Raw genomic sequence first — 26,485 nt, forward strand, 5'->3', positions numbered from 1 at the left:
ATCAAGCTTCAATTGTGGAATAAATTAACAAATACTGACTACTAAAAATAGACTCCCAGCTTAGCTGAACCTTGAGTAAAAGCTAAGGTTGCTGGTTTTTGCTACACCACAGAGGGGGCAGGGCTGAAGGAAAAGACAAAAACAGTTTTTTTTTGGATTGGACAGCACAAAATACTTGAAAGAGTCTGGGCACTGAAAGAAAAGAGGGGGCACATGGGACCTGAAGATACACAGAACAATGTACCAACTTTAGCTCTTGATTGGAAAACCCAAGGAACGGGGACAGGTGAGGGGCGGGGTTCCTGCTCTGAAAAGGATTTTCTTTTCTTTTTTTTGTGGCTGTGTTTCTAGGGCTTGACTACTCTTTGTATACAACTGCAAGTTTTCTCAAGCTCCAACTACCCCAGACCAGGGCAGAATTAAGCTTGTCTAAGAAACAAAGAGGCAAATCAGGTGAAAGGATGTAATTCCCTGGAGTCTATACCTTTCCCAGGAGAGGGGTGGACCCAGATCAGGTGGAAACCCTCCCTCAAGGAACTCAGGTGTCAAGATCTGGAAAACTGAATTAAAGCCAGACTACAAACTCTCCTCTCTCTAAAACACTCCCCCAGCAGGGAGAGTCTGCTGAAGTTAAAGCTACTATATCACTTTATGCTGGTGGGACTGGCAGGTAGACAAGTGCCATGTACTGGGCAGGAAAGGAAAAATGCAGAGTCTAGAGAATCCATAGGAAAGTCTGTCAACCTGCTAGGTCTCACCCTCAGGGAAAAGTGATGGAGGTGACTCTTTCTCCCTGAGAGGAGGCAAGTCTTGTATGGGTAAAATCTATATATGGGGGTTTATAATACTTAAGCAGACTCTCCAAAGGAAATAAAACAAAAGGCACAATACAGGCAGGGCAGGAAACAAAAAAACAAGAACTGAGAAATCCTGTTCTGTTTAACAAAACCAAGGTCTAGAGTGGCTGAACCAAATCTCAAAGAACAGACAGACAACAAAATCATCCAAGCAAGAAAATCCTAGGTAAAAGAGGGCAAACAATTACCAGAATAAACCAATTAAGGAAATTAAACATCTGAACGCCAGCAAAAAATAACAAATCATACTACAAAAATGGAAGATATGGCCCAACCAACAATTCAAATGAAATACAAGATTGAAACAATTCAGGATGTTCAAACAGACATAGAAAATCTCATAAAAAATTAAATCAATGAATTCAGGGAAGATATAAAGAAGGCAAGGACAAACAAAACAAGAAACTGAAAGTCTGAAAAGGCAAATCACAGAACTTATGCAAATGAAAGGCACAGCAGAAGAGATGAAAAAAACAATGGAAACCTACAATGTTAGATTTCAAGAGGCAGAAGACAAGATTAGTGAACTGGAGGACAGGACATCTGAAATTCGACAAGCAAAAGAAAATATAGGGAAAAGAATGGAAAAATAGGAGCAGGGACTCAGGGAATTGAATGACAATATGAAGTGCGCGAGTATACGTGTTTAGGGTGTCCGAGAAGGAGAAGAGAAGGGAATAGGAGGAGAAAAACTAGTGGAGGAAATTATCACTGAAAATTTTCCAACTTTTATGAAAGACTTAAAATTAAAGATCCAAGAAGTACAGAACACCCCAAACAGAACAGATCCAAATATAAACACTCCAAGACGCTAATCAGAATGTCAGATGTCAAAGAGAAACAGAGAATTTTGAAAAGAGCAAGAGAAAAGCAATCCATCACATACAAGGGAAGGCCAATAAGACTATGCATAGGTTTCTCAGCAGAAACTACGGAGGCAAGAAGACAGTGGTATAATACATGTAAGATACTAAAATAGAAAAACTGTCAACCAAGAATCTTATATTCAGCAAAATGTCCTTCAAAAATGAGGGAGAAATTAAAATATTTTCAGACAAAAATCACTGAGAGAATTTGTCACCAAGACACCAGCTCTATAAGAAATACTAAACGGAGCACTAGAAGCAGATATGAAAAGACAGGAGAGAGAGGTGTGGAGAACAGTGTAGAAATGAAGACTATCAGTAAAGGTAAAAAAGAAGAGAATTAGATATGACATATAAAATCCAAAGGGCAAAATGGTAGAAGAAAGTACTACCCATACAGTAACAACACTAAATGTTAATGGATTAAATCCCCCAATCAAAAGTAAAGACTGGCAGAATGGATTAAAAAACAGGACCCATCTATATGGTGTCTACAGGAAACACATCTTAGACCCAAGGATAAATACAGGTTCAAAGTGAAAGGTTGGGAAAAGATATTTCATGTAAATAACAATCAGAAAAGAGCAGGAATAGCATATACTAATATCCAACAAATGAGGCTTCAAATGTAAAACAGTTAAAAGAGATAAAGAAGGATTTTATGTATTAATAAAAGGAACACAACAGGAAGACATAACAATCATAAATATTTATGCACCAAGGCAGAATACTCCAAAATACATGAGGCAAATACTGAAAACACTGAAAAGAGAAATAGACACATCTATCATAATAGCTATAGACTTCAATACCACACTCTCATCAATGCATAGAACATCTAGACAGAGGATCAATAAAGAAACTGAGAATATTAATAATACTAAAAAATGAGCTAGACTTCAAAGACATTTATAGAACATTATAACCCACAACAGCAGGATATACCTTTTTCTCAAGTGCTCATGGAGCATTCTCAAGGAGAGACCATATGCTGCATTACTCAGCAAGACTCAATAAATTAAAAAAGACTGAAATCATACAAAACAATTTCTCAGATCGTAAAGGAATGAAGTTGAAAATCAATAATAGGAAGAGTGCCAGAAATTTCACAAATATGTGGAGGCTCAACTACACACTCTTAAACAACCAGTGGGTCAAGGAAGAAACTACAAGAGAAATCAGTAAATATCTCGAGGCGAATGAAAATAAAAACACAACATACCAAAACTCATGGGATGCAGTAAAGGCAGTGCTAAGAGGGAAATTCATTGCTCTAAACGCCTATATGAAAAAAGAAGAAAGGGCAAAAATTGAGAAATTAACTGTCTGCTTGGAAGAACCTGAGAAAGACCAGCAAACTAACCCCAAAGCAAGCAAAAGGAAAGAAATAATGAAGATAATAGCAGAAATAAACGAAATTGAGAACATGAAAACAATTGAGAAAATTGACAAAATCAGAAGTTGGTTCTATGAGAAAATCAATAAGATTGATGGACCCTTAGCAAGATTGACAAAAAAGAAGAAGAGAGAGGATGCAAATAAATAAGATCGGAAATGGAAGAGGAGACATAACACTGACCCCACAGAAATAAAGGAAGTCATGACAGGATACTATGAAAACCTTTATGCTAATATATACAACAATGGAGATGAAATGGACAACTTTCTAGAAAGGCATGAACAACCAAACACTGACTCGAGAAGAAACAGACAACCTCAACAAACCAATCACAAGTAAAGAAACTGAATCAGTCATTAAGAAGCTCCCGTAAGAGAAAAGACCAGGACCACATTGCTTCACATGTGAATTCTACCAAACATTCAAGAAAGAATAAGTACCAATCCTGCTCAAATTCTTCAAAAAAAGTTCAAGAGGACAGAAAGCTACCTAACAAATTCTTCAAAGCTAACGTTACCCTCATACCAAAGCCAGACAAAGATATGACAAAAAAAGAAAACTATAGACCAATCTCTCTAATTATTATAGATGCAAAAATCCTCAACAAAATCTAGCAAATCGAATCAAACAACACATTAAAAGAATTATACACCATGACCAAGTAGGATTCATCCCAGGTATGCAAGGATGGTTCAACATCAGAAAATCAATGAATGTAATACTCCAAATCAACAAATAAGAAAAACCACATGATCATCTCATTTGATGCAGAAAAGGCATCTGAGAAACTTCAACATCCTGTTCTGATGAAAACACTTCAAGTGATAGGAATAGAAAGGAAATTCCTCAAAATGACAACGGGAATCTATAAAAAACCCACAGCTAACATCATCCGCAATGGGGAAAAACTGAAAAATTTCCCCCTAATACCAGGAACAAGATAAGGATGTCCACTATCACCACTGTTACTCAACATTCTGTTGGTAGCTCTAGCCAGAGCAATTAGACAAGAAAAAAAAATACATGGCATCAAAATGGGAAAGGAAGAAGTAAAACTCTCACTGTTTGCAGATGATATGACACTATATGTCAAAAACCCCAAAAATCCACAACAAACTACTAGAACTAATAAATGAGTATAGCAAAGTAGCAGGTTACAAGATCAATACTCAGAAATCTGTAGTGTTTCTAAACACTAGTAATGAACAATCTAAGGGGGAAATCAAGGAAAAAACTCCATTTACAATTGCAACCAAAAATTTTAGGAATAAATTTAACAAAAGAGACAAAAGACCTATACAAAGAAAACTATAAGAAATTGTTAAAAGAAATCATAGAAGACCTAAATAGATGGAAGGGCATACCGTATTATGGATTGGAAGACTAAATATAGTTAAGATGTCAATTCTACCTAAATTGATTTACAGATCCAATCCTATGCCAATTAAAGTCCCAAAAACTTACTTTTCAGAAATAGAAAAACCAAAAACCAAATTCATCTGGAAGGGCAGGGTGCTCCAAATAGCTAAAAGAATCCTGAGAAATAAAAATGAAGCCAGAGATCTCACACTACCTGACTTTAAGGTGTATTATGAAGCTGCAATGCTCAAAACAGCATGGTACTGGCATAAAGATAGATATACTGACCAATGAATCGAATAGAGTGTTCAGATATATACCCTCTCATCTATGGACAATTGATCTTTGATAAGGCAGTCAAGCCAACTCACCTGGACAGAAAAGTCTCTTCAATAAATGCTGCCTAGAGAATTGGATATCCATATGCAAAAGAATGAAAGAGGATGCATATCTCACACCCTATACAGAAATAAACTCAAAATGGATCAAAGACCTAAACACTAGATATAAGACAATAAAACTGTTATAACAAAATGTAGGGAAATACCTTAAAAATCTCATACTAGGAGGCAGCTTCCTAGACCTTACACCCAAAGCAAGAGCATTGAAGAAAGAAAGAAATAAGGAACTCCTCAAGATTAAACACTTTTGTGTGTCAACGAACTTCGCCAAGAAAGTAAAAAGACAGCCTACACAATGGAAAATGATATCTGAAAAGGATATATCAGATAAAGGTTTAGTATCCAGAATATATAAAGAGATCCTTCAACTCAACAACAAAAAGACAAACAACCCAATTATAAAATGGACAAAACACCTGAACAGACAATTCTCAGAAGAGGAAATACAAATGGCCAAAAGGCACAAGAAAAGGTGCTCGACTTTCCTAGCTATTAGAGAAATGCAAATCAAAACCACAATAAGATATCATCTCACACCCACCAGAATGGCCATTATTAACAAAACAGAAAATGACAAGTGCTGGAGAGGATGTGGAGAAAGAGCCATGCTTATCCACTGTTGGTGGGAATGTCAAATGGTACAACCGCTGTGGAAGGCAGTTTGGCAGTTCATCAGGAAGATAAATATAGAATTGCCATATGAACCGGCAACACCATTGTTAGTATGAGAGGACATGAGGGCAAGGGCACAAACGGACATTTGCACACCAATGTCTATAGCAGTATTATTCACAATTGCAAAAGAGATGGAAACAGCCAAAATGTCCATCAACAGATGAGTGGTTAAACAAGCTGTGGTATATACATACGATGGAATATTATGCAGCTGTAAGACAGAACAAAGTTATGAAGTATGTAACAACATCGATGGACCTTAAGGACATTATGCTGAGTGAGATTAGCCAGGAACAAAAGGACAAATACTGTATGGTTTCACTGATAAGAACTGACATTAGTGAATAAACTTGGAGAATTTCATTGGTAACAGAGATCATCAGGAGATAGAGACAGGGTAAGATATTGGGTAATCAGAACTGAAGGGATACAGATTGTGCAACAGGACTAACTGTAAAAACTCAGAAATGGATAGCATAATACTACCTAACTGTAATACAATTGTTAAAACACTGAATGAGGCTGAATGCAAGAATGATAGAGGGAGGAGGGCTGGGGATACAAATGAAATCAGAAAGAAACATAGACTATAAAGACTGAGATGGTATAATCTAGGAATGCCTAGAGTGTATAATGATAGTGACTAAATGTTCAAATTAAAAAAATGTTTTTGCATGAGGAAGAACAAAGGAATGTCATTACTGCAGGGTGTTGAAAAGAGATGGTAATTAATATTTTAAAATTTTAACTTATGTGTGAGACTAAAGCAAAAAATATTTATTTGGTACAAAATTTATATTTTGACTAGTGTATTTCCTAATATAACTTATGTAGACACCTTAATTGAACACCATAAGTACATGGAACCTGGAGTAGGGCATGAGATTTTGTTGGTTTGTCCACAGTGATGCCCCGATAAATCCCAGAGTGATTTGAACAAAAGTGAATAAAAAAGTATTTGCAAAGTACCCTTTGGGGAATAGTGAGAAAGGGGGAAAATTCAACTTTCGCAAGTTGAATTCTTGATATTCTCACAAGCAGGGTGGACAACCAAAGCTATAGGCTGAGCCCCCAATCTTGGGGTTTGTTCATACGAAACTTAATTCTACAAAGGATAGGCCAAGCCTACTTAAAATTAAGCCTAAGAGTCACCCCCAAGAGAACCTCTTTTGTTGCTCAGATGTGGCCTCTCTCTCTCCAGCCAACACAAACTCACTGTCCTCCCTCTGTCTACGTGGGACATGACTTCCAGGGGTGTGGACCTTCCTGGCAACGTGGGACAAAAATCCTAGAATGAGCTGAGACTCAGCATCAAGGGATTGAGAAAACCTTCTTGACCAATAGGGGGAAGAGGGAAATAAGACAAAATAAAATGTCATGGCTGAGAGATTCCAAACAAAGTAGGGAGGTTTTCCTGGAGGTTATTCTTATGCATTAAACAGATATCACCTTGATAGTCCAGATGTAATGGAGAGGCCGGAGGGAACTGCCTGAAAATAAAGAGCTGTTTTCCAGTAGCCATGTTTCTTGAAGATGATTGCATAAAGATGTAGCTTTCACAATGTGACTGTGTGATTGTGAAAATCTTGTGTCTGATGCTCCTTTTATCTACCACATCGACAGACAAGTAAAACATATGGAATAAAACTAAATCATAGGGGGAACAAATGTTAAAATAAATTTAGATTGGAATGCTAGTGATTAATGAAGGCGGGATAAGGGGAGTGGTGTGTGTAAATTTTTTCTGTTGTCTTTTCTTTTGTTTTCTGAATGGATGCAAATGTTCTAAGAAATTATCATGATGCTGAATATGCCACTATGTGATGATATTGTAAATTACTGATTATATATGTAGAACGTAATGATCATAAGTTAAGAATGTTTGCATTTATTTGTTGTTATATTTCTTTTAATCAAAAAATTTATTTAAAAAAAGAAAAAAAAACAACTAATAGAGGAAATAACCACTGAAATTTTCCCAACTCTTATGAAAGACTTAAAATTACAGAACAAAGAAATGCAGCATACTCCTAAGAATATATTCAAACAGACACACTCCAAGACACTTACTAATCAGAACATCAGATATCAAAGAGAAAGAGAGAATTTTGAAAGGAGCAAGAGAAAAGCAACCCATCACATATAAGGGAAGCCCAATAAGAATATGCGTAGAATTCTCAGCAGAAACCATGGAGGCGAGAAGACAGTGGAATGATACATGTAAGATACTAAAATAGAAAAACCACCAACCAAGAATTCTACATCCAGCAAACTTCTTCAAAAATAAGGGGGAAATTAAAACATTTTCAGGCAAAAAAATCACGAGAGAATTTGTGACCAAGAGACCAGCTCTGCAAGAAATGCTAAAGGGAGCACTAGACATAGAAATGAAAAGACAGGAGAAAGAGGTGAGGAGAAGAGTGTAGAAATGCAGACTAGCAGTAAAAGTAAAAAGAAGAAAATTACATGTGACCTATAAAAGCCAATAGGAAAAATGGTAGAAGAAAATACTGCTCTTACAATAATTACATTAAATGTTAATGGATTAAGCTCCCCAATCAAAACACACAGACTGGCACAATAGATCTAAAAAACAGTACCTACCAATATGCTATCTAAGGGAGACTCACTGTCTTTTAAACTTTTTTTATTGTATAGTATAACATATATACAGCAAAGAAATTAAAAAAAGAGATAGTTTTCAAAGCACTCTTCAAAAAGTGGTTACAGAATAGATTCCAGAGTTTGTCATGGGCTATCATATGATCCTCTCATATTTACCCTTCTAGATGCTACAGAATATGGGATACCAGCACGCTTCAATAATTTTTTATCATCACAATCAACCTTTCTTTCCTTTGTTTTTCTTTTGTGAACAAAAACATATATACAAAAAAAGTTATAAATTTCAAACACAGCACGACAATTAAAGAACATATTTCAGACTTTGACATGGGTTACAAATTGACAATTTTACGTTTTTACTTCTAGCTGCTCTAAAATACTGAAGACTAAAAGGGATATCAATTTAATGATCCAGCATTCATAATCATTTGCTAAGTCCTTTCTTCTATGTATAATTCCACCATCATTTTTGATCTTTTCATACCTCTCTTTGGGGTTGTTTGGGCTACAGCAATTCGAAATTCTTGATACTGAAAGGGTCTGTCACTAATATGGGGTAGGGAGACGGAACTACCTGATGTTCTGGAGAGGCTGGGCTAGGTTCCAGGACTTATCAGGATTAAGGACCCATCTGGAGGTTGTAGGTTTCTGGAAAGTTACTCGAGTGCCTGGTACTCTTGTGGCATCTTATAAACTGCCCTAGGTGTTCATCAGGATTGGCTAGAACAGTCCTGTTTGGGGGCTGCAAGGTTATGATCGACAGCAAGATCTACCTAAATCTTGCATAAGAGCAACCTCCAGAGTAGCCTCTCAACTCTATTTGAACTCTGCCTGCCACTGAAACTTTATGAATTATACTTCTTTTACCCCATTTGGTCAGGATGTAACTGTTGATCCCATGGTGCCTGGTCTGAATTCACCCCTAGGAGTCCTCTCCCACGTCACCAGGGACACTTCCACCCCTGGATGTCATGTGCCACGTAGTGAGGAGGGCAATGATTTCACTTGCAGAGTTGGGCTTAGAGAGACTCATACCACATTCAGAGTAATAACAGAGGTTCTCTGGGAATAACTCTTACGCATGCCTATAGGTAGTCCAAACTTCTATGCTACCTACATAAGCTTCACAAGAGTAAGCTTCATGATCTAGGGCATGGTCTATTGATTTAGGTGTCCCTAAAGTTTGACAGAGTATCAGAAGATTCCCTAATGGTAAGGTTTAATAGTTCCATAGTCTTCCTTCCCTCTAAAGGAGACTTATTTTAGACCCAGAGATAAACACAAGTTGAAAGTGAAAGGGTGGGAAATAATATTTCATGCAAACAACAATCAGAAAAGAGGAGCAGTAGCTATACTAATATCCAACAAATGAGATGTCAAATGCAAAACAATTAAAAGGACAAAGAAGGACAGAATGTATTTAAAAAAGGAATAATTCAATAAGAAGAGATAACAATCATAAATATTTATGTACTGAGCCAGACTGCTCCAATATACATGAGGCAAACACTGAAAAAAGAAATAGACACATCTACCATAATAGTTGGAGACTTCACTTTCCCACTCTCTTCAATGGACAGAACATCTAGACAGAAGATCAATAAGGAAACAGGGAATTTGAATAACAACAACAATTGAACTAGACTGAACAGACTTTATAGAATATTATACCCCACAACAGCAGGATACACCTTTTTCTCAAGTGCTCATGGATCATTCTCTAGGACAGACCAAATGCTGGGTCACAAAGCAAGTCTCAATAAATTTAAGAAGATTGAAATCATACAAACACTTTCTTGGATCATAAAGAAATGCAGTTAGTAATCAATAATAGGCAGAGGGCCAGAAAATTCAGAAATATATGGAGGCTCAACAACACACTCTTAAACAACCAGTGGGTCAAGGAAGAAATTACAAGAGAAATCAGTAAATATCTCGAGGCAAATGAAAATAAAAACACAACATATCAAAAATATGGGATGCAGCAAAGGCACTGTAAGAGGGAAATTTGTTGCCCTAAATGCCTATATCAAAAAAGAAGACCAAATATCGAGAAATTAACTGTTCACTTAGAAAACTAGAGAAAGGACAGCAAACTAACCCCAAAGCAAGCAAAAGGAAAGAATAATGAAGATTAGAGCAGAAATAAATGAAATTGAGAACATGAAAACAACCGAGAAAATCAACAAAACCAGAAGTTGGTTCTATGAGAAAATCATTAAGACTGATGGGCCCTTAGCAAGGCTGACAAAAAAAAAAGGATGCAAATAAGAAAATCAGTAATGGAAAAGGAGACATAACCACTGACCCTGCAGAAATAAAGGAGGTAATGAGAGGATACTATGAACAACTTTACGCTAATAAACTCGACAACATAGATGAAACAGACAATTTTCTCAAAGGGCATGAACAACCAACACTGACTTGAGAAGAGACAACCTCAACAAAGCAATCACAAGTAAAGAAACTGTATTAGTCATTAAGAAGCTCCCCAAAAAGAAAAGTCCAGGATCACATGGCTTCACATGTGAATTCTAACAAACATTCAAGAAAGAATTAGCACCAATCCTGCTCAAACTCTTCAAAAAAAAATTGAAGAGGAAGGAAGGCTACCTAACTCATTCTATGAAGCTAACATCACCCTCATACCAAAGCCAGACAAAGATACTACAAGGAAAGAAAATTACAGACCAATCTCTCTAATGAATATAGAAGCAAAAATCCACAAAAAAATTCTTGCAAATTGAATCCAGCACCATATTAAAAGAATTTTACACCATGATCAAAGAGGATTCACCCAGGTATGCAAGGATAGTTCAACATTGGAAAATCAATTAATGTAATACACCATATCAACAAATCAAAGCAGAAAAACCACATGATCATCTTGATTGATGCAGAAAAGGTATTTGACAAAATTCAACACCTTTTCTTGTTGAAAACGCTTCAAAGGATAGGAATAGAAGGGAACTTCCTCAATATGATAAAGGGAATATATGAAAACTACAGCTAACATCATCTTCAATGGGGAAAAACTGAAAACTTTTCCCTTAAGATCAGGAACAAGACAAAGATGTGCACTATCACCACTGTTATTCAACATTGTGTTGGAAGTTCTAGCCAGAGCAATTAGACAAGAAAAAGAAATACAAGGAGTCAAAATGGGAAAATAAGAAGTAAAAGTCTCACTGTTTGCAGTTGAGAGTATAGATTTTTCAACTATATGTTGAAAAATCCACAGCAAAACCACTAGAGCTAATAAATGAGTACAGCAAAGTGGCAGGTTACAAGATCAACACTCAAAAGTCTATAGTGTTTCTATAGGCTAGTAATGAGCAATCTGAGGGGGAAATCAAGAAAAAAGTTCCATTTACAACTGCAACCAAAAGAATAAAATATTTAGGAATAAATTTAACTAATAGTATAAAAGACCTATACAAACAAAACTATGAGAAATTGCTAAAAGAAATCACAGAAGACCTAAATAAATGGAAGGGAATATTGCATTCATGAATTGGAAGACTAAATATAGTTACGACATTGATTCTACCTAAATTAATAGATTCAATGCAATACCAATTAAAATCCCAAAAACTTACTTTTCAGAAATAGAAAGACCATAAAACTTTTAGAAGAAAATGTATGGAAATACCTTATAAATCTTATAACAGGAGGCAGTTCCCTAGATCGTACACCCAAAGCACGAGCACTGAACAAATAGAAAAATGGGAATTCCTCAAAATTAAACACTTTTGTGCATCAAAAAACTTTGTCAAGAAAGTAAAAACACAGCCTACATAATGGGAGGCAATACTTGGAAGTGGCATATCAGATAAGAGTCCATATCCAGACTATATAAAGAGATTGTTCAACTCAACAACAACAAGACAAACAACCCAATTAGAAAACGGGCAAAAGACATGAACAGACACTTCAGAGAAGAGGAAATACAAATGGCTAAAAGGCACATGAGTAGATGCTCAACCTCCCTGTCTATTAGGGAAATGCAAATCAAAACCACAATGAGATATCATTTCACACCCTCCAGAATGGACATTATCAATTAAACAGAAAATGACTAGTGCTAGACAGGATGTGGAAAAAGAGGCACTCTTATCCACTGTCAGCAGAAATGTAAAATGGTATAACCACTGCAGAAGTCAGTTTGGCGCTTCCACACAAAGCTAAGTATAGAATTGCAAGGTGATATGGCAATACCATTGTGCTAGGTATCTATTCAGACATGAGGGCAAGGACACTAACAGACATTTGCACACCAATGTTTATAGCTGCATAATTTACAACTGCTAAGAGATGGAAACTGCCCAAATGTCCATCAACAGAGAGTGGCTAAACAACCTGTGGCATAAACATACAATGGAATATTACATACCTGTAAGACAAAATAAAGTTATGAAGCATGTGAAAATATGGATGGACCTTGAGGACATTAGGCTGAGTGAGACTGGCCAGAAACAAAAGGACAAATACTGTATGGTCTCACTGATATGAATGAACATTAATAAATGAACTTGGAGAATTTCAGTTAAGAACACAGGCCATCAGGAGATAGAAAGAGGGTAGATATTGGGGTAATTGGAGCTGAATGGATACAGATTGTGCAACAGGACTGTTCGCAAAAATTCAGAAATGGATAGCACAATACACTCTGACTGGAGCACAATAAGGTTAGCACACTGAATGAAGCTGAATATGAGAATGACGAAGGAGGGCTGGGGGCACCAATGAAACCAGAAGGAAAGATGATAATGACTAAAATGGTATAATCTAGGAATGCCTAGAGTGCTCAATGATAGTGACTAAATGTACAAATTAAATGTTTTTGCATGAAGAAAAATAAAGGAATGTCAATATTGCAAGGTGTTGAAAATAAATGGTCATTCATATTTTATTTATATTCAGTGTGAGACTAAAGCAAAAAATGTTTATTTGGTAGAAAATTTATATTTTGACTACTGCACTTCCTAATATAACTTATATGGACAGCTTAATTGATCACCATAAGTACATGAAACCTTGAATAGGACATGAGATTTTGTAGGCTTGTCCAGAGTGATGCCTCGATAAATCCCACAGCAATTTGAACAGTGAATAAAAACGTATTTGCTAAGTCTGTATGGTGAGAAAGGGGGAAAATTCACCTTCGCCTTTTGGAGAAGGCCTGATATGCTCGCAAGCAGTGAGGTCAACCAAATTAACAGGCTAAGCCCTCAATGTTGGGGTTTGTTCCTATGAAACTTATCCTTGCAAAGGATAGGCTAAACCTGGTTAAAATTAGGCCTTAAGAGTCACCCCCAGAGAACCTCTTTTGTTCTTCAGATGTGGACTATCTCTCTCTCAGCCAACATGGCAAGTAAACTCACTGCCCTCACCCTCTCTACATGGGACATGACTCCCAGGGGTGTAAGCCTCCCTGGCAATGTGGGACAGACATCCCAGAATGAGGTGGGACTCAGCATCAAGGGAATAAGAAAACCTTCTTCAATGAAAGGGGGAAGAGAGAAATGAGACAAAATAAAGTGTAAGTGGCTGAGAGGTTTCCAACAGAGTTGAGAGGTTATTCTGGAGGTTATCGTTATCGTTACACATTATATAGATATCACTTTTTTAGTTTAAGGTGTATTAGAGAAGCTGGAGGGAAGTGCCTGAAATTGTAGAGCTGTGTTCCAGTAGCCATGTTTCTTGAAGATGATTGTATAATGATATAGCTTTCGCAATGCGACTGTGTGATTGTGAAAACCTTGGGTCTGATGCTCCTTTTATCTACTATATGGACAGATGAGTAAAAAATATGGATTAAAAATAAATAAATAATAGGGGAGAACAAATGTTAGAATAAATTGGGTAGAGTGAAATACCAGTGGTCAATGAGAGGGAGGGGTAAGGGGCATGTTATGCATAAGTTTCCTCTGTTTTTTTAAAATTCTTTTTCTGGAGTAATGCAAATGTTCCAAGAAATGATCATGGTGATGAATATACAACCATGTGATGAAATTTTCAGCCACTGATTGCACACCAAGTACAGAATGTTCATGTTAAGAATACTTGTTATGTATGTTTTTTGGTTTTATCAATAAAAATTAAAAAAAAAACAAGATTTAACACTACTCAAATACTGCTAGAATCAAGATCAGAAATAATATGAATCAAAATAACACTAGAGTACATATCTACATTATTCTATTTCCATAACCTCAGTATTAAAAAATAATAGACAATTAAAGAAGTATTAAAATCACTCAAAAATACTTTTTTAAGAATTATACAGTTGGGAGTTTTTCTCATCATCTTAATTATATATAATTTCATCCCTACTGAATTTTAAGCAATAGAAATATTAAGAATAAAATATCCTATATTTAGAATTATTATGCCCTCATTTTTATTCATGTTTACTGTAAAGCATCTATTCAGCTGACATTTTAAAGGCACCTGTACTGAAATAAACTAGCAAATGCTATTTGACACCTCATCTAAATAAAAGTAATAAATCTAAAAAAAAAAATCAAAGAGGTAAGCAGATATAATAGTCAGCTGTACCCCATACAGGAACTGTTTACATCAAGGAAGTTAAAACATAAAACTATTAATATGATTGATAACTACAAGGCACCAATCTTGTCAGATCCTACTTCTACATTTTACTTACATCACAAGCACACCACTCTTGGAACATGAGTAAAATATTCTTCAATTGCATTTGTATAGCAATGGCAGCCTCCCAGTCAGGATCCACTTCAATATGCTGCCCAACCTGTCTTCTGATTTCTTCCATCCCCTACAAGAAAGACTGGTCAAAATACACTTACTTGGGCCCCCTTTCTTTGCTCCTCTAGTAGGAAAATTAAAAATTTTCAGATTCCCATTCACATATATATATTTCTGGGGGTACATGGTCCAGGAAGCGAACCCGGGTCTCCTGCCAGAAAGGCAGGCATACTAACCACTGAACTACCCGTGCACCCCCCATTCATATTTGAGTAACCATTTTAGTATGGTTGATATCCTCGATCAGAATGCATGGATTCAAATCCAAGGTTTGCCACTTTCTAGCTATTTAACCATGACCAAATTCTTTCTAAGCTTCAACTCCCTTATATGTAAGATGGGGATATAAAAATAGTAACTACCTCATAAGACTGCTAAGGAACAAAAGAGATAATACATATGTAGTGCTTACTACAGTATCTATTGCATGGTAAGCAATGAAACATTAATAGCAGTAGTAAACTAGGGAACATAGAAAGATGTATTAAAGCAGGATCAGTAGGGCAGTGTCTAAATCTTATTTCTATTTTGCTAGATACATTCTTTCTCTTGTAAAACATTACAGTTAAAGTTGAATTGTGCTATTAAAGGAAAGATGCGAGAAAAAAAATCACAATTTGCTGAATAAATCAAAACTTGAAAACGGAGTTACACCTTAAAAAATGAATTTCTCATACTAATGTACAAAAGAACTATCTCATACCTGCATACAGGTAAGTATCTTCAAAAAAGATCGAAAACCTTCAAGGAACTGCATTCTTAATCTTTCTGTCCATACTGTAGGTTTGCTGATCAGAATATACCTGTTATTTAAAGAGACAAAGAAATATTTCACTTGCATATTTTGAATTCATGTTAAGGTACTTAGGGCTATGACAATGCCATTCATTAAAAATATGAAAATAAACTTATTTCTTTTGATAATTACGCTCTAGCCATACGTAGAATCAGTATCCTTGTTTATTTTAAATACAATTATCAAAATCTGAATGCTCTGTAAGCCTGCCCTCCCCACATACTATGCCCTCAGAGGTTAGTATGTTTATGTGAATCCAGATCTGACCCAGCCTGTCACAACTCAGAACAACCACAGTATGGATTTTCCAGGATTGTTTGAATTCATATTTTTCATTCAAAGGGCCAATTGAAATCCTAAAATCTTTCAGCCTCAGGATATTTGGAACAGATTCCTTATCTCCAAGTTTTCATAACCCAGAACCTGGGAGAAGGATGTAAGCACCTGTGCCATATTTTAATTTACTTCTTTATAAAGGAAATTACATTATTGCATATGTAATTTTCTCATCAGAATGCACTTGTTTCAAGAGATAAACAGACATTTTGCCTACAATTTACAAGCTCATTATTTCTTTTGGCTAGAAAGACAATGATTGATTTCATAACCAATGAGAACAACATTTATTATGATATGACTTCTCAGGAAGCAACAATAACAATTATTACAATTTACTTTGCACTCAGTCAACCAAAAAACAGTCCAGATATTGGTAACACAAAAGTGAACACGATACTCTACCCTTGAGATTCAAAATGTAAGGAGGGAAACATGTACATATAGTAATTGCTGCAATCCAAAGTTAAAAGTACTAAAAAAGAGATATAAAGGAAGAAATGAAGGGTCATAAAGGAAAAAACAACAAAGAAAAAAAACTTTTTTATTTGTAAACACAATGGTTGTGGTCTAATTGGTTCCTTTATTTAGATATCCATTATAGTGAATGTACATCATAAATAGTCATCAGGACCTTATTAAAGAAACTTTGAAATAAACTACTACCATCTAAGTCTTTATTCTAAAATAACGGTTAAAAAGACTTAAGTTTAAAATCTGTCACAATGAACCACAAATGACATCAAAGCTTGTTTCTTTTCTACAGTACTGCTATTTCAAGTGGGTCCATAAATCAGCATCAGCATCACCTGGGCATCTGTTAGAAATGCAGAATCTTGGGCTTTGAACAAGATCTACTGAATAAGAATCTGCTTTTTTTTTTTCAATCTACTCAATTTATTTTAACCTTTGTTCCACCTATTATTTGTTTATTTCTTATCTGTATTTTTTACTCATCTGTCCTTACCATAGAATAAAAGGAGCATCAGACACAAGGTTTTGACAATCACACAGTCACATTGTGAAAGTTATATCATTATACAATCATCTTCAAGAAACATGGCCACTGGATCATAGCTCTACAGTTTCAGGTACTTCCCTCTAGCCATTTTAATACACCTTAAACTTAAAAGGGGGTATCTATGTAATGCGTATGAATAACCTCTAGCATAACCTCTCAACTCTGTTGGCACCTCTCAGCCACTGATGTTTTCTCTCATTTCTCTCTTCCCCTTTTTGGTTGAGAAGCTTTTCTCAATCCCTTGATGCTGAGTCCCAGTTCATCCCAGGATTTCTGTCCCACATTGACAGGGAGGTTTAACCCCTTGAGAGTCATGTCCCACGCAGAGAGTGTAAGGGTGGTGAGTTTGCTTGCCATGTTGGCTTAGAGAGAGAGAGGCCACATCTGAGCAACAAAACAGTTTCTCTGGGGTTGACTCTCAGGCCTCATTTTATGTAGGCTTAGCCTATCAAGGGATAGGTTTCATACGGGTAAACCCCAAGATAGAGGGCTTGGCCTATTGATTCGGTTGTTCCCACTGCTTGCGAGAATATCAGGAATTCTCAAATTAGGGAAGTTGAATTTTCCCCCCTTTGTCCCCATTCCCCCAAGGGGACTTTGCAAATACTTTTTATTCACTGTTCAAATGACCCTGGGATTTATTGGGCATCACACTAACCTGGACAAACCAATAAAATTTCATGCCCTATTCTAGGTTTCATGTACTTATGGTGAAGAATCTTCATTTTAACAAGCTCCCCAGATGATATGAATTCATACCAAAATGTGAGAAAGCATTGACCTAGAATAGAAGAGAATTTACATTCCAACTTTCTGATGACCTCACATAAATCATGCATGACCAATGTTGTGGACCTAGAAAGGAAAGATGTAAAAAAGATAAAGAAAGGAAAGAGTAAGGAAGGAAAGGAAAAGGAGTTTAGCTAAGAATAACAAAAGCAAAGGGAGCAAAGCAAGGACCAGACTGAAAGTAAAGAGGTTATTTGGATTGAGAGTCTGTGATACTTAATGAAAATGTGACACGAGAAAATGTTAGAGTAATAAATAAATAACACTGTTCCTTAATAGAACCAAAGGTCAATTGTATCTCTTTTCTAAACTTCATTCCTACTGTGAATTAGAAATTGAGAAACAAAAGTACCTTATCAGATACCTTTCATAGAGAAAGGACAAATAAAACTAGATTAATGTACGTTATTTAGAATGAAGGAGATAACAATCCCTTCCTTCTACTCTTTACTAAACAGACCTCAATTAGAATACTGTATTCGTTTCATGGCATACACCTTAAGAGTCATACATTTAACTGGAACAGGTTCAGAAAAAAAGAAACAATGATTTAAATGGGATTTTAAACAATATAAAATGGGAAAATTTAGAGACACAGATGTAACTTACATGTACAGAAAACATAATTGCAGTTTAAAATTACTTCTTCAAGTTAAATGAGAATTAAAGCTGTTCTGAACAAATGAAGGGAGAACTAGAAACACAATGGAAGTTACGTTAAGACAGAATTAAGTATAAAATGAAGAACTTTCTAACAACTGGAAGGGGCTACTCAAAGGTGGAACATACTGTGCTTTGGGAGAATGAAAGCTTCCTGATGCAGGCTGAACAAAATAACTACAGGTACCAATAAAACATATTTCATATGTAGGTACAATGAGAGGTACAGTCAGAAAGTTAATATATAAGATCAGAAAGACAGGAAGAACATAAGGCCAGACAATGAAAGCTACAAATTCTGAGAGAATTTCAACTTTATTCTGTAAACAATTAAAAGTGATTAAGTATTTGTGATTATTTCTAATTTTACAATGATAAAAGCAGAGTTTCAGGAAGGAGTGGGAAAAGGATAAGATGTGCAAAACTTCTACAATGAGAATGAAAACATGGGGATCAACAATTATTTGTTAAAGGAAGGGTATACCTGACTGATGTGTAAGGCTAGGCTTCAGAGCAGGTTTTATTGTTTTTTTGTATGAGTTCTGTGAGGCTATATGATATAGAATATGAGTTTTACAGATAAACAGTGCAAGGCTCAAATCCCAGTTCTGTCACTTACTAGCTCTGTGACTTCACGCAAAGAATCATAATCTACAAATGAAGATTATCGCACCAACCTTATGAAAATGCTGCAAAAAATAAAATGAGTAATGCTACTTAGCATACTACAGTTACTAATAAATTTCACAGGACCCTTGTGAGAGTTAATTACATGAAAATGTATAAGCTTATCTCAGTATTGTTGAACAAATGCTCAAAATATGCTAATTTTCCCTTTCTACTGTTACTAGAAATATCTATGTTTACATTTAAACATAAGGGAGGACTTGTAAGCATTATAAGAATGGGAAAACTCTAATTTGCAAAACAAGAATCCTAGAGTTTTACTATACAGGTACATTTCTAAGGATATGTTGGCTCTAAATTATTCTTTATAGGGAACAATTAGAGTCAGAGGCAAATAAAACAGAATGAAATAGAATTAAATAAAATGAAAGAAAATAAAACAGAATTCAATAAAATGGAATATAATAAAAGAATGAAATATTATGAGATACGATAGAATATGGTAGGGTAAGATTTTTTTTAAAAGGATATTAAAATCCTTTGGATATAAAAATAACTCAAAAAAATAAAAATAAAAATAACTCAGCCACAAAAATTCTTCATAGTAACGAGGATCACAATGGAGATATTTTTCGTGTATGGTAGACTCAGATTATTCACTGACTTAACACTGATAACTTTAAGTATTGCTACTGGATTTTTCATATGTTTCAGTTTGATGTATAATTTATACATAATTTGGCTGAGGTACAAATCTGAATCATACTCAATATATGAATTCGCCCACCATTTCTACTTGTACTGAAGATGTGATAACATTATAATTTTATTGAACTTTAAAGGGAGATAGATATGCCACAATTATTTTTAGAAATTAAGGAAACTGAAGAGGTCTTGAAACATTTTCCTGAGTTTTTTCAAGAATCCATTTCATAGGTACAGAAATCTGCCATATTTTTTTAAATAGACTACACTATCTTAAGTTGGACTGGAAGCCTATTTGCTTTCATCCCTCTATACCCTGCACAGTCATTAGAATAAGTGGACAAAATTCGAACATTTTAGCCCTGAGGGACCAAAAATAATCACACATACTTTGGAGTTGTTTTTATTAATAGCAAATTAAAAGAAATAAATTTTGTTTAAAATACTCCTAAAAGAACTTTTGGAAGCCTATCACTTATTAAATAGTTGATCTGTCATAATCCTTAAAATATTCAGCATCTATATCAAAAACAAATGGAAATTTATTTCAGTTTAGGTCAAATGATCCAAAACATGATTTTGCATGTGACTCCGACTTCAATTTAAAAGGAAACTCTCTCCTCTTCAGGGAGAAAAGCCTACTAAAGAAACCCCAAATGAACATTGATAACTTGGTTCTACACGTACAAAAAAGGGAGTTAAAAAGAAATGTGCAACAAGGTCATCTGAAACTACATAAAAAGAGACTAGACAAGAGGAACACAACCCAAGTGTTTCAGCACAAATGAAAGGTGTGGTACTTATAATGGTGATTCATTTGGTGATGCCAAAAAATGGCAGTTCTTGTGATCAGCATCTTCCCAGTACTGTCTTTATTAACCTGGTCACATAACTCAACAAGAAGACTTTATTTAAGACATTTATGAGTCAGCAGCAGTTTTTTTTTTTGTATTTGCAATTATCATAAAGAGGATCTAGATAAACAAAAAAAGATCAGAGATTTATTTATAAGAGCAAATAAGCACAACATGTTTTCAGGTACCCAGATCTTTGGCCCAAACAACTTACTTTAGGTCACATATTACTGCATATACTCTTCCCAGTTTGTCCTGGCTATATCCCTGGAAGTTGAATTTATTGTTCCTGTCTAAGTATTCAGGTAAAACTTCCAGCAGAGTTTCAGTAATGACAGAGATAACATTCTGTTCTTCAATAAGGTGTCGAGCCTGCAGAATATTTCAAGAATATTATCTTTAGCATTAACTCATCACAGTATGGACTGAATTTATTCATTTGGCTTATTAGCAAGTCACTTCAAACATAGTTCTTAGTATCACAGAACAGCAATTACTGAGAAGTTATTTTCTAAAAGTAAAAATCTCAAACTCCTCTGTAACTAGAAAACATCTGTCTGAACACCCAAAGTCCATTACAGAGGTGGTTTACATATATGTTTACCAGCAGTAATCACACAATGAGCAAAGTAGAGCAAAAACAAATATACTTCATGATTTCTATCATATTACTATCTTCTGGCATCTTTCTCTCCCTATCCCCAATCCAATTTCTGTTCCCCATCCTCTTCTCTAACCTTTTGAAAAAGGAGAGTTAATCAAACTGTTCAGAAGAAACAGAGAAAGAAAGTAGTATAAAAAAGGAAGCAGAATTCTCCACTCCATTCCTCTCCCAGGCCTATACAAGACCACCCTAAGTAAATGCTTTATACTGATAATATTCTCAATTTAATTTTATCTTTCTCTGGTTTATTCTCCCAAACAATAACTAAAGAACAAAAGAATAGTAAAACATTGTTTTGGTATTGAAGGGGTAGTGCTCCTAAGTTATTCTAGAAACCTAGAAACCAGCTCCAGAATTAACTTGCAGGTTATCAGGACATTTGGACATAGGCAGGACCATCATTCTTATTCAACAAGTTACCTAGTCCTTGGGTATCATTACAGGTATTATTAATAAGTAGGTACCACAGAATTATTATTCAATTGTCCAAGTCGTATTAACCCAACATGGCAATTCTCACATTTTGATTTCACAGTAAGTGAAATTTCTTTAAAGCAAAACAAATATTTTTAGAAAGATGACAAAAAAACAAATAAATAAATGAAACATACCAGGGTAGGGACAGTAAACATTTGAACTGAGAGTGCAGTTACAGAGATACTTCTGTCATGATCGTCACTGATATATTCTTTCTGCAGCTGTTTATAATACTGAAAGACATAATAAAAAGTAGAGAATCAGTTATAAATCATTACTTAAAACTTTTAAAACCCAAATTTTAGCAACAGTTGCAAGTTTATTTCTATCTGTAAAGGGAGAAGTATATAATTTCTATTTATTAACGCAAGATATCAGGGTCAACAAAAATACCTTAAGAGCACTTAGAAAGATAGTAACAAATAAAAAGCAAATATCAATCCAGCTACCCAAATTAGCTGAGATGGAAGTGAGAAAGATAAAACAATGATGGACAAAAATCACAGATGACAACAATGGTTCAGTGTATCCTTTTTCTAAACATAGAATCTGGGCAATCTTTAGCAGGTTCTACACCAATGGTATAGAGCAGGGGCTATATTCCAAGTATTTAATAACAGTTATAATGCAGAAAACAAACCAATCAGATCCACTCCAGGCTCAAACACAATGACTATTGACTACAAGTAACTGCTCATCTCTGTACTGGTCCATAACAGATGAAATAAGTAAGCCCTGATACAGAGGCAGAACAAAAATAATAATATTCCTAGTCATGTTTCAAGTATTTATTATGTATAAACACAATGCTGTACACCCAATTTACATATTTAATTTTACCCTCCAGAATTTCCTGCAAAGATTAAAAGGTAACCGTGGTGTACAACAAAATGCTGTCTACACAGGAAGATTAGCTTCTGAATAAGGAAAAGGACTTTCCATTTCAGATTATGTATATGGTCCAGTATTCTATCTTGAAAGAATTTTAGAAAAATACAGTTGACATCTTGGACATCACTTCACAAGATTGAGACATACGCAAAATGTCTTAGCTATTTTTTAACAATCTGTTTATAAAACCCAGGGAGTGCAGGTGCCTTATCCTATAGTACCATTTGTCTATCACAATCTTTATTTCCCTCTCTGCTTCCAATTCCATCCTTAGTCTGATCTCTGGCTCCTGTCTTAAATTAGAAGAACCAACAAGTATTTATCGAGCAACTTTATATATAAGATAAAGAAGGAGAGTTGTTTTATATAACTTTGCAATCTTGGGAAATAATAGATACAACAATGTAAAGGATATACAACAGATCCATACGATAACATAAAAGAAACTACAACCTTTACCTCTATCTTTTAGCTCAAAACAGTTAAGTATAATTCTGCCCACTGATTCATGCCTCACTAGGATGTACTTCTGTTCCTCTTCCCAAGTTCCTTCAAATTAGTTATTACTCCTTTGTTTGAATTTTGATTAACAAGTGAAATTATTAAAAAGAATGAATTCATGTGTGAATGTGACAACCTCCCTTTGCTCTCTCTAGGCAAATAATAGGTCATTTCCATACCTCTCCTCTCCCAGTCTGCTGTTTTCATCCTAACAAATTCTCTTTTTGAAAATATTTATGTAACATAAATTTTTTACAAACAAATGAATCAAATATTCAATTATTCTGATTCATAATTATCCTCTTTGTTTTTATTATTTCATTTAACAAAAACTGCCTTCTATTCCTATTTATTGGCATTATTATATATAAGAGTAATTACCTTCACAAATTCCATAGAAAAGAGTTTTTTGTATTCCATCTCCATAAAAAAACTACTGAAGATCAATTCATGAAGGATCTTACGGGCACCTACAGATCATTTGTTTTTGGGGAAGAGGGGTATCACCAAAGCAAAAAGAACATTCTAGTTATTAGAAGTAGTAGAATATTAAACAAGTATTTCACAAGCTAATAGACTTCATGGACTCAAATACAAATAGTACTTACTACATTTGTTTAACAGCTAGAATTTAAAATACATATATACATATATAACTTTTTCCCTCTTTATTTGTGCTCCTGCCACCACTTCATCCTATTTCATTTATTCCTTCCACCCTTTCTCTGTTTCTTTTCACTCCATTTCCCTCAAAATGATACTCTGTAATTTCCCTTCTCTATTGAACCTTCCTCTCATCTTTGAACCCTTGAACCTTCCTCTCATCTTTCATATTTAGTTCTCCACTTAGATTTAAAAAAATGAAGAAAAAAAATTTTTTTAAATAATAAAGGAGATTAAAACATTCCCAGATAAACAAAAGCTGAGGAAGTGTGTCACCACGAGAGTGCCATACAAGAGGTGCTTAAGAGAGAGAAGCAGGTTGAAAGGATAACAGACAACAAATCAAAGACACATGAATAACTAAAGATCTCCTGCCAGAGTAACAACAAGGGTAGATACTAATGCCAGTATATTGTATTTTTGGTCTGTAACTCCACTTTTCACTTCCTACTGGATCTAAAAGGCAATACACACAATATATTGGTAAGTTGGCAGTTTGGGACTCATAATGTATAAACATGTAATGTGTGGAAAGAATTACATAAAGATGGGGGGATGGAGGGCTAAGGAACATAGTTTGTGTGTGTTACTGAAGTCAAGTATGTATAAAAGCAAACAAGACTGTTATAGTTTTACATTGCTAAATTTAAGTTCCATGGCAACAACAAAGAAAATATCAGACAATACACAAACTTATAGAGTCATAAATTAAAGTACAAGTTGCCAGTGGTGGGGGGATAGAGAGAATGAGAATCAATGCAAAATGGGTATAGGGTTTCTCATGGGGAGATAGGAAAATTTTAATAATGGGAAGTGGTAAAGGAATCACAACACTGTGAATGCGATTAATCCCCCTGAATGGCACACTTGGGAATGGTTGAGATGGGAAAGTTTATGCTGTATATATGATCTCGCAATAAAAAAAAAAAGAAAGAGAGAGAGAGAAAAAAAGAAAGAACAAGTAAAGAGACAATTAAATGCAATACATGATCCTGAATGGGATCCGGCAAGGGAGGAGAAAAGGCTCAAAGAGATATTATTGGGGCCCAGGAAAAAATAGGAACGTAGACTATAAACTTTACATCAATGTTAAATTTTTCAAACATGGTATCTGTACTTAAGGTGGTTACTTTAAGGAGGAAAGCAAGGATGAATAAATGTGACAAAATGTTAAAACTGTTGGATATGGGTATCTGAGTGAGCTAGGGGTATATTGGAATTTTCTGTACGCAGTTCGGATTATTTTTGTAACTGTCCTGTAAGTTTGAAAGTATTTCAGTATCAAATGTCTAAAAAAAAAGCAATACTCCTGGGTTTATATCCTGAGGAATACATACTGTTTGACTAAACTTACCTTAAAGTATAACAACCTATCAAGATCACTGATTTAATAAACTAATAAACAGGATGCAAATGAGATGACAGCTACACTTTAAAGTTATAAGCAAAGATCTACCCACCTTTATAAAGTTTTGCATCCCAAAGCATTAACCTACTTATGGGACACGGATTCTCAGAACCAGGTTCTTCTCTAAGACATGCTTGGCAAAAGATCTGTCTAAAGTCACCTATAAACAAAAGAAGTCACATATAATTTTTACTTCAAATTTCTCCCCAAAGTAGGTTCTCAATTATGTATGAAAAGACTAACACTAACATTCCAACATCGGATGCCAGGAATAATTCTGTCAATATCCAAGACTCATTATTTATTTCGAAGGGTTAAGAGCCAATAGAGGATATTATTTAGAGCATTTGAAATGCAATCCTGAAAATTAATGACAATGTATGAACAACAACAAAAAAATCCAGAGAAATTTTATTTTATATTCAACGACATTTAAAAATTAGTGGCTATTTAAAAAAAACAAAACACGCATAAAGCAAATAGAAAATAAGAAAAATATCCTTACTTGAATAACTCATAATTTTGTTCATCCAGGAGCCAAGACGCAAGGCAAATTTTTGATGAGCCATAACTTCAGAGTGTAATACTTCTACATGAAGTGGATGTTGAGAAACATTTTCTGAATGACTCTACAAAATAAAAGGAATATTTAAGAAAAAAAAAAGCTGATTTTAACTTTACTTTTAACTGAGTGATCTATTTCTCAGAAAAGGATATCGCATAACCCTCGCAGTTCCAAATCTCAGGTCTAAATGCCCCAATTCCATCTTTACTCCACTTAAGCTGTCAAACCATTTCAACAATATGATCACTTTACTTTTTCCACTTGGGATCTTAAAATGTGCATTCCTATACATTTTTGTCCCTAATTCAGAAGTTACCTTTATATCTTCCTTTGCTTCCTGGCAAGCAGCATAAGCGCCTGCTTTAACAGCCCGACGACCCTAATTATAGACAAAAATGAGAATCAGGTAGTAGAACAATCAATTAGTTATATGTAGTCACAGATTTTATGAACTTTCAATTATTAATTGCATGTTGACTACCTAAAAGTGTTTAAGATGAAATGATACCTGGAAGGTAGAAAGAAATATTTAAGACCTTTATGAAGCACCAGAACTT

General features: G+C 34.9%; 1 protein-coding gene across 4 annotated transcripts in view; it reads right to left on the reverse strand.

Annotated features, from left to right (window-relative positions):
* The window catches only part of UBR1 (ubiquitin protein ligase E3 component n-recognin 1), a 250,865-nt gene that overhangs the window by 113,316 nt on the left and 111,064 nt on the right, over positions 1-26,485 (reverse strand). For all 4 annotated transcript variants that reach the window (XM_077127596.1, XM_077127594.1, XM_077127593.1 and 1 more), the window contains 8 exons: positions 26,245-26,307; positions 25,869-25,992; positions 25,416-25,523; positions 23,674-23,762; positions 22,035-22,133; positions 20,974-21,131; positions 15,675-15,774; positions 14,853-14,981 (listed from right to left, as the gene is read on the reverse strand). In XM_077127596.1, coding sequence (XP_076983711.1) covers positions 14,853-14,981; positions 15,675-15,774; positions 20,974-21,131; positions 22,035-22,133; positions 23,674-23,762; positions 25,416-25,523; positions 25,869-25,992; positions 26,245-26,307 — 870 coding nt within the window. The remainder of the gene's footprint in view (positions 1-14,852; positions 14,982-15,674; positions 15,775-20,973; positions 21,132-22,034; positions 22,134-23,673; positions 23,763-25,415; positions 25,524-25,868; positions 25,993-26,244; positions 26,308-26,485) is intronic.

The sequence above is a fragment of the Tamandua tetradactyla genome, chromosome 14 (assembly GCF_023851605.1).
Source record: "Tamandua tetradactyla isolate mTamTet1 chromosome 14, mTamTet1.pri, whole genome shotgun sequence".
Lineage (NCBI taxonomy): Eukaryota > Metazoa > Chordata > Mammalia > Pilosa > Myrmecophagidae > Tamandua > Tamandua tetradactyla.